Source organism: Thamnophis sirtalis, unplaced genomic scaffold (assembly GCF_051295495.1).
Source record: "Thamnophis sirtalis isolate CommonGarterSnake01/CBP01778 unplaced genomic scaffold, rThaSir2_p1.2 scaffold_2, whole genome shotgun sequence".
NCBI classification, from domain to species: domain Eukaryota; kingdom Metazoa; phylum Chordata; class Lepidosauria; order Squamata; family Natricidae; genus Thamnophis; species Thamnophis sirtalis.
In genome coordinates, this window is record NW_028261382.1 from 43,901,141 (window position 1) to 43,910,286 (window position 9,146).

The 9,146-nt window shown below is 47.7% G+C and overlaps 1 protein-coding gene across 1 annotated transcript in view; it reads right to left on the bottom strand.

Annotated features, from left to right (window-relative positions):
* The window catches only part of FERMT3 (FERM domain containing kindlin 3), a 17,620-nt gene extending 9,215 nt beyond the window's left edge, over window positions 1-8,405 (bottom strand). Inside the window, exons 1-7 of the mRNA XM_087705218.1 lie at window positions 8,245-8,405; window positions 5,353-5,586; window positions 4,118-4,243; window positions 3,326-3,494; window positions 2,329-2,431; window positions 521-628; window positions 273-407 (exon numbers count right to left, since the gene is read on the bottom strand). Of these exons, the coding sequence (XP_087561344.1) occupies window positions 273-407; window positions 521-628; window positions 2,329-2,431; window positions 3,326-3,494; window positions 4,118-4,243; window positions 5,353-5,586; window positions 8,245-8,404 (1,035 nt within the window). The 5' untranslated portion in view covers window position 8,405. The remainder of the gene's footprint in view (window positions 1-272; window positions 408-520; window positions 629-2,328; window positions 2,432-3,325; window positions 3,495-4,117; window positions 4,244-5,352; window positions 5,587-8,244) is intronic.
* Window positions 8,406-9,146: the final 741 nt, after the last annotated feature.

Consider the following 9,146-nt stretch of genomic DNA (forward strand, 5'->3'; position numbering starts at 1 on the left):
CGATCAAAATTCAGAGGCTTGGCAACTGATTCACCTTTACGACTGTCGCAAGGTCCCCTTTTGCAACCTCCTGACCGGGAAATTCAACGGGGAAGCCAGATTCGCTGAAACAACCATGTTAACAGCTGCGGCGATTCACTTAACAACTGTGACAAGGAAGGTGGGGGAAATGTGGCAAAGCTCACTGAACAACGGTCTCGCTTAGCAACATAAAGTTTGGACCTCCTTGTGGTTGCGTCGTTGAGGGCTTCCTGTGAAAACGTGGTCCTTACCAAAACATTCAGAGTTGAGTCCGGCCCTTCCAGCTTGACCTCCAAGTTAGCCAGAGCTTTTTCTAAGTCATCCAGGCCTGATTCGCTGGACTGCTCCACAGGGGTGGCGTTGAGGGACAGCTGGTTGATGCGATACTAGGAGAGAGCACACATCATGCTTAGACCCATTGGAAGTTTTCCACCCCTAAGGCGTGGGATAATTATTATTAAAATGGCACATTTGGGGGGGGGGGGGAAGGCCGTGTTACTTGTAAGGCTGCAAAGACGATCATTTCTTCCTCCGTGCACTCGGTCTCTTCCAGCAGCACCGACCAGCGGGCCTGTTCGTACAGCTGGTTGATCCGGACAGCGTCGTACTGCGAGGGAAGGAGGGAGTTGGTGAGACAAAACAGCCGTTTAAGGTTTAAGGTTCGCCTCCGTTGCAAAATGCCAGCCATTCAGAAGCTCGGCTTCCTTTTTCCAAACATAAACCTCATTGTTGTGATGGGGGAAAGATTGTCCTTTTTTCTTTTTTTTTTAAACATCTCACACAAACGGAGGGGAAATGTTCTGACCGAGGCTTCCCGAGAGCATGAAGCCAACTCCTTGTTGTCCCGACATAAAAACCCTTTTCTTAATTTGCTGTGAATTCTGCTCATTCACATCCAGCAAAAGTCTTTCGAGGGAGGATTTACGGTCACAGACCTTATCTGGCTTGGAGAGTTGCCAGGCCGAGATCTGCAAAACTTGGCCAGGAGCCTCAGAGAGTCATGGACCAATTAAGCGAACTGATGGTCTCCTGCAAACTCCACTCCCCTTTCGCTCCTCTTTTATTTCCTCTGGAAGGGGCCATTCACCATCCACCTGTGGCCTTACTCCCAAGTCGACCCCTGTTCTTTAGTCGTTCCCTTCGTGTCTGGCAGCTCTGCGCATGTGCACACTGGGAACAGGCTCTAGCTGTTCTTTTGCCTCACTGATGTCTGACTCTGAAGGCAGCTGATAACTGTCGGACAGCCCTGGCCCCCTCTCTGCCTCCGACACAGAGCCCTCATCAGAGCCTTCCCCAGATTCCAGGACTGGCCCAGGTTCCTCCCCAACCCTCCTCACTGTCCGAATCTGCGGGCCACAACGGGAAACACGCTTTCCCACACTGGCAGGAAATGAAAAAGATTCGCAGTTCTGTAAAGCAGCTGGGGGAGTTGTCCATATTACCCAACTTTTGAAACCATGTGCGTTCTGTTCCCTTTCGAAAGGGTACTTTGTGCTAAATATATATTTGTTTCCCCCGCTTTGAGATGTGCCTCACACTCCTTTCCTGGCAACCGAGAGAGAAATGTTGACAAAAGGACATCTTCCTTTGACTGTGGGAAATAATCTAGAAGTGGGCAGGAAATTTTGAAAGTGCTGTTTTCAAAGTAAGCTGCACACACACACACACAAAACCCCTATTGCCACACAGGTAGGATTTTTCCCTCCTATCGGCAAGGCTGAAATCCATATGAATGTATTTTAATGCTTCCCGGCCTGAGGACTAGAAACCTTGGCTTGCAAAATCATCCCCTTGTTGTCATCGGATCCTTGACTTGAGTGGGGATTAATTGGTTCTGGATTGCTGCAGCAACAATTATACCTTAGATCAGGGGTCAGTAACGTTAAACACTCAAAAGAGCCACAAAGGTCCTAACCAACACACACACACACACAAATTCTGGAGCTGACCGACAGTCTGGTTTCCCCACCACAGAGTCTCCTCCTAGCACGCCTTTTTCCTGTGCTAACCAAAAGCCCTATCAATTGTGGAGCTGACCGTCGACAGGGAGCCGCAGCAGAGCCATATGCAGCTCCAGAGCTGCAGGATGCTGATCCCTGCCTTAGATGATGAGGGATGGGCAACTATGGTTCCCTTGACGACTATTCTGGCTCAGGAATTCTGGGAGCTGAAGTCCACGAGTCGTAAAGGAGCCACAGTGGCCCACTTCGGCCTTCAATAAAAGCAGAAAGTGGAGGAATATACATTCGAAATTTCCCCAAAAAAAGTATTTTAAAAAATACAAATTATGGGCCTGAAGATATTCACCTTTGGCTCCAGATCGAAAAAACTGTAATACTTGAAACGCAGCCATAAACACTCCTGTTCTTTTACTCCTTGCTGTAGCAAAGTGCGGGATGAATCCAGCCATCTAAAAAAAGAGGAGGAAAAAATGAAGAATTGGCTAATGTGAGTACAGACAGTTCTCGATTTACAACCACAATTGAGCCCAATATTTCCGTTGCTAAGCAAGGCAGTTGTTCTGAGAGCTTCGACCCCTTTTTATGACCTTTCTTGCCACAATTGCCAAGGGAATCCTATCTTATCCTATCCTATCCTATTCTCTATTCTCCTATTCCCTATTCTATTCTCGATTTTATTCTATCCTATTCTGTTCCAAAATTCTATTCCAAAATTCTATTCCAAAATTCTATTCCATTTTATTTTATCCTATCCTATCCTATCCTATCCTATCCTACCCTATTCTATTTCAAAATTCTATCCTATCCTATCCCTAAATTCTATTCTATTTCAAAATTCTATCCTATTCTCTTCTCTATTCTATCCTATCCTACCCTATTCTATTTCAAAATTCTATCCTATCCTATCCCAAAATTCTATTCTATTCCAAAATTCTATTCTAAAATTCTATTCCAAAATTCTATTTCAAAATTCTATCCTATTCCCTTCTCTATTCTATTCTATCCTATCCTACTCTATTCTTTCAAAATTCTATCCTATCCCAAAATTCTATCCCAAAATTCTATTCTATTCTATTCTATTATCTATCCTATCCCAAAATTCATTCTATTCCAAAATTCTATTCCAAAATTCTATTCCAAAATTCTATTCTATTCTATTCTTTATCCTATCCTGTCCCAAAATTCTATTCTATTCCAGAATTCTATTCAAAAATTCTATTCTATTCTATTCTATTTTATTCTACTCTATTCTATTCTATTCTTTATCCTATCCTATCCCAAAATTCTATTCTATTCCAGAATTCTATTCTATTCAATTCTATTCTACTCTATTCTATTCTTACCTGCTGTTGATCCTGGTCTTTTCCACCAGGGATCCCGGCCGGTGCATTCGGACAATCTGCTCGGGGGTCACGCTAGTCTGGCTGGCTGACAGCATCCGATAGCAACCTTCGGTTTCGGCGCTGTCCGAAAAGTGCGCAGGCATCCCGCGGAAAGTCTGCTGCTCTGCGCCTGAGGTCACGAGGGGAGAGGGGAAAGGTCAGCGCTCGGCGTCCAGCCCTAGATATTCCTTGGCTCGGGCAAATACAGGTAGCCTCGGACTTGCAACAGTTCACTTAGGGACCGTTCAAAGTTACAACCGTACTGAAAAAAAGTGACTTATGACTCTGTTCCGCACTTACGACCATAGTCACATGATCCAAATTCGGATGCTTCCGATGCACTGCGGGTGTTAAGTGAGTCCAGTGTACGACAACAATTGAGCCCAACGTTTATGTTGTTAAGCGAGGAATTCGTTAAGAGAGTTTTGCCCCATTTTAAGACTTTGCTCACCGTGTTTGTTAAGGGAATCACAGTTCTTCAATTAGTCAGATGGTTGTTAAGTGAATCTGGCATCCCCATTGACCCAGAAGATCGTAAAAAGGGGATTGCGTGACCTCTGGGACGCTGCAACCGTCATAAATAGGAGTTCACTGGCTGATTTCTAATCTCTTGCCCATGGGGATGCTGCAACGGTCGTAAGTGTGAAACACGGTCATAGGTCACCGTTGCAACTTGGAACGGTCACTAAATGAACTGCTGTAAAGCCGAGGACTGCCTCTATATGTGCGCGCACAAAGTTGTGAGGCCCTCACTTGCTGGCAGCCGGACGCTGGTGAGGTCATAACTCTGAGCCGTGGTCTCCTCTTTCTCCTTCTGCTTCCGTTTATCCTTCTCTTCGGGCGCCCGTAGCAAGGACAGCTCTTCCGGGTGACGGATGGCTACAACAGGAAGTTAGCAAGAAGTTAGCTCCCCGCCCCACAAAAAAATGCTCAGGCCTGTCCCCAGACCCCAAACTAATCATGGTTGGAGACAGACAGGGTTGGAATGTGAAGGGAAATGGCTGGTTTATCTATTTCCTAGTCCAGGGGACTCCAACCTTGGCAACTTTAAGCCTGGTGGACTTCAACTCCCAGAATTCCCCAGCCAACTTTAAGCCTGGCGGACTTCAACTCCCAGAATTCCCCAGCCAACTTTAAGCCTGGCGGACTTCAACTCCCAGAATTCCCCAGCCAACTTTAAGCCTGGCAGACTTCAACTCCCAGAATTCCCCAGCCAACCTTAAGCCTGGTCAACTCCCAGAATTCCCCAGCCAGCAAAGGTTTAAGCCTAGCAGACTTCAACTCCCAGAATTCCCCAGCCAACTTTAAGCCTGGTCAACTCCCAGAATTCCCCAGCCAGCAAAGCTTTAAGCCTAGCAGACTTCAACTCCCAGAATTCACCAGCCAACCTTAAGCCTGGTCAACTCCCAGAATTCCCCAGCCAGCAAAGCTTTAAGCCTAGCAGACTTCAACTCCCAGAATTCCCCAGCCAACTTTAAGCCTGGCGGACTTCAGCTCCCAGAATTCCCCAGCCAGCAAAGCTTTAAGCCTAGCAGACTTCAACTCCCAGAATTCCCCAGCCAACTTTAAGCCTGGCGGACTTCAGCTCCCAGAATTCCCCAGCCAGCAAAGCTTTAAGCCTAGCAGACTTCAACTCCCAGAATTCCCCAGCCAACTTTAAACCTGGCGGACTTCAGCTCCCAGAATTCCCCAGCCAGCAAAGCTTTAAGCCTGGTGGACTTCAACTCCCAGAATTCCCCAGCCAGCCTATTCTATTCTATTCCAAAATTCTATTCCAAAATTCTATTCCAAAATTCTATTCCAAAATTCTATTCTATTCTATTCCTACTAATAATAATGTAATAACAAAAAGTCCCCTTTTATGGTCTGGGGTCGCTTCAAACCGCCGCCAAGCCCTTGGTCGTTAAGTTGAGGACTACCTGGGCAGCTGCGATTCCCTTCTCTACTCCATGCCAAGCCTGAAGCTTTGAACGATGGTCCTTACTCACCGAGCAGCCTGCAAAGATCGCACACGGTGCGGAAGACGGGCTGGGCGAAATTGGCTCTCACTTTTACGCTGCAACGGTTGGGCAGGAAAAGCATCACCGGCTTATGCTGGGGCGTGAAGTAGAGTTTGGCGTCAGCCAGGAGCCCGTATTTATCCAGGCTCCAGTTGGTCTTCAGGAGCCAAAGTTTCTTCTGCTCCCACCACAGAGCGTGATCCGACCAGTCCTTCTGAAGCTCTGGAGAAAGGAGAGATTGGATCACCCATTTGTCCGAAAGGGGTCCAGGGGGGTTCCAGCCTAAGCAAGAGGGTTGGACTGGAAGACCTCTGAGGCCCCTTCCTTTCTTCCTTCCTTCCTTCCTTCCTTCCTTCCTTCCTTCTCCTCCCTCCCTCCTATCCATCCATCCTTCCTCCCAGAAAAGGTTTTTAAAAAGAGTTTGGATAACCATTTGTCTGAAGTGGTACAGGGGGTTGGTTTCCAGCCTAAGCAAGGGGGTTGGACTAGAAGACCTCCGAGGTCCCTTTCTTCCTTTCTTCCTTCCTTCCTTCCTTCCTTCCTTCCTTCCTTCCTTCCTTCCTTCCTTCCTTCCTTCCTTCCTTCCTACCTACCTACCTACCTACCTACCTACCTACCTACCTACCTACCTTCTCCTCCCTCCCTCCTATCCATCCATCCATCCATCCATCCTCCCATAAAAGGTTTTTAAAAAGAGATTGGATAACCATTTGTCTGAAGGGGTCCAGGGGGTTTCCAGCCTAAGCAAGGGGGTTGGACTAGAAGACCTCTGAGGCCCCTTCCTTCCTTCCTACCTTCTCCTCCCTCCCTCCCTCCTATCCATCCATCCATCCATCCTTCCTCCCAGAAAAGGTTTTTAAAAAGAGATTGGACAACCATTTGTCTGAAGTGGTGCAGGGGGTTTCCAGCCTAAGCAAGGGGGTTGGACTAGAAGACCTCTGAGGCCCCTTCCTTCCTTCCTACCTTCTCCTCCCTCCCTCCCTCCCTCCCTCCTATCCATCCATCCATCCATCCTTCCTCCCAGAAAAGGTTTTTAAAAAGAGATTGGACAACCATTTGTCTGAAGTGGTGCAGGGGGTTTCCAGCCTAAGCAAGGAGGTTGGACTAGAAGACCTCCGAGGTCCCTTCCAACCCTCGTTATTCTGTTAACTTCCGAGACGGGCAGGGAAAAATCCATTCGGGTTGGGAAATCAACAGGGAGCAAGTCAAGGAAGTTCTAATTGGAGGACTACCTGGATTAATTAATTTTTATTCATTTTCATCTTCCTTTCTAAAACATGTCTCATTTACACACACACACACACACACACACACACACACCAGAGTGATTTCTAACCCCCTTTCCCAGCTATGCGCCTTCCCAGTGGGCGAGAACCAGTGGTGGGATTCAAATAATTTAACAACCGGTTCTCTGCCCTAGTGATTTCTTCCGACAACCAGTTCACCAAACTGCTTAGAAAGTTACCAACCGGTTCTCCCGAAGTGGTGCGAACTGGCTGAATCCCACCCCTGGTGAGAACTATAACTCCCGAGATTGTCCATTCACCCAGTTATTAGCCGAGGGAGAAATAATATATTTTCCCCCACTCTTCGCAAGAGAGGAATAAATAACTTGCAAGTGTTGTCCTGTTCCGGTGGCTGCTGAAAGACTTGTTAAAATAGATGCCCCAAATTAAGGAACTGCTGGAAATAATTTGCTTCCGGGCCTGGTTATCATTCTCCAGGGTGTAAAGGAATAGTATCTCTACTCCTGTGGTTTCGGGGCGATGTTTTTCAGGGCTTATCTGGAGAATGCAGGGGTCTCTCACAAACTTGAGTCACAGTCCTTCTTTCACGCAGCCCGCCATTTCCCTTTTCTTCGTGCCGAGGGAGCGTTTTAGGCAGGAGGAAAATTTGGGGGTTCCGCAGGGGGTCTCCCCCTTGAGGGGGGCTTCTCACTGTTTTCAGTCAATGGGGAAAAACCCTATGGTGTAATACAGGCAGGCCTCAACCTACCACCGTTCAAAGTTATGACGGACACGCCTCCCCCACTCCCTTATGATCCAGTTGCCAAGCGCCCCAACATTTGGTTCACGTAGCTGTTGTTGGAAGGGCAAGGAAGAGTCGTACGTTAGCGCTGTTGTAACTCCAAACGGTCGTTAAACAGATGATGGGTAAGCTGAGGATGATATGTTTGCAACACTGATAGGCTTACTTAATTTTGAGGCGTCCTTGGGGTTCTCTGAGTTTGGGGGGGGGGGTTTGCAGACATTTCCTGACCCAACTAGGTAACATCAGCAGGACTAGAAGGGAATGGGGATTATGGAGAAGAGGAGAGAGGGAAATTGTGGGGTCCTTGGTGCTCTCTGAGCTTGGTGTTTTTCTTGGAGATGTTTCTTGACCCAACTGGGTAACGTCATTAGTGCTAGAAGGGAGTGAGGGCATTGCTACAAATCGCCCTTCTTGCACTGATGATGTTACCTAGTTGGGTCATGAAATGTTTGGAAGAAATCAACCAAGCTCAGAGACTCCGCATCAAACCCTACAATATTCCTCCTCCTCTCCCCTCTTCCTTTTCTTCCTCCCGCTCCTCCTCTCCCTCCTTCTCCTCTCCACAACAAACCCCTTCCATCACTGATGACGTTACCTAGTTGGGTCAAGAAACGTCTGCGAGAAAACCACCAATCTCATAGAGCACCAATGTCTTCACACAGCCCTCCTCCTCTTCTTCTTCTTCCTCCGCCTCTCTTTCTCCACAACCCTCCCACTCCCTTCTAGCACTGATGACGTTACCTAGTTGGGTCACGAAACGTCTGCGAGAAAACCACCCAGCTCAGAGAGCACCGAGGAGCCTTCCTTTCGACCCTGAGTTGCAAATATTCTCCTTTATTTGGTACTTACGCAATTTGTCCGCCAGCTGTAACATGATGCCTCCTATATGGAGGCTCCCCGTGACTCGGAGTGTGATGGGGTCGGCCTCCGGTCCCAAGTCCTCCACAAGGACCCTGAGTTCCCAGGAGTCGTCTATGTACTCTCCGCTTGCTGTTTTTATGCCGGCCATGGTGGTCCTTAATGGAGAGAAGAATGAAGGATGAAGAGGTAATGGGGGAAAAAAACAGATCTCTGATACGTCAGCCTGAAGCAGTCTTGGGAAACCATGTGGACTTCAACTCCCAGAATTCCAGCAGGCTGGCTGGGGAATTCTAGGAGTTGAAGCCCACCCATCTTAAAGCATTCTGACTGGGGAATTCTGGGAGTTGAAGCCCACCCATCTTAAAGCATTCTGACTGGGGAATTCTGGGAGTTGAGGTCCACCCATCTTAAAGCATTCTGACTGGGGAATTCTGGGAGTTGAGGTCCACCCATCTTAAAGCATTCTGACTGGGGAATTCTGGGAGTTGAAGTCCACCCATCTTAAAGCATGCTACCTGGGGAATCCTGGGAGTTGAGGTCCACCCATCGTAAAGCATTCTGACTGGGGAATTCTGGGAGTTGAAGCCCACCCATCATTCTGACGGGGGAAATTCTGGAATTGAAGCCAATTCCTCTTAAAGCTGCTAAGGTTGAGAAACACTATCATAGTGGACCAAGTATCTAATACAACTCCAGGGGGAAGAGAGCCCATAACCTCCCTCCTCTGCTAAATGTGGGATCCTTGGTGCTCTCCGAGCTTGGTATTTATCCGGCAGATGTTTCATGAACCAAACAAGGTAAAATCATCAGCAAACCCTTCCTCCCTTCTAACATGGATGGCGTTACCTAGTTTGGTAATGAAACGTCTTCAAGAAAACCCCCAAGCTCAG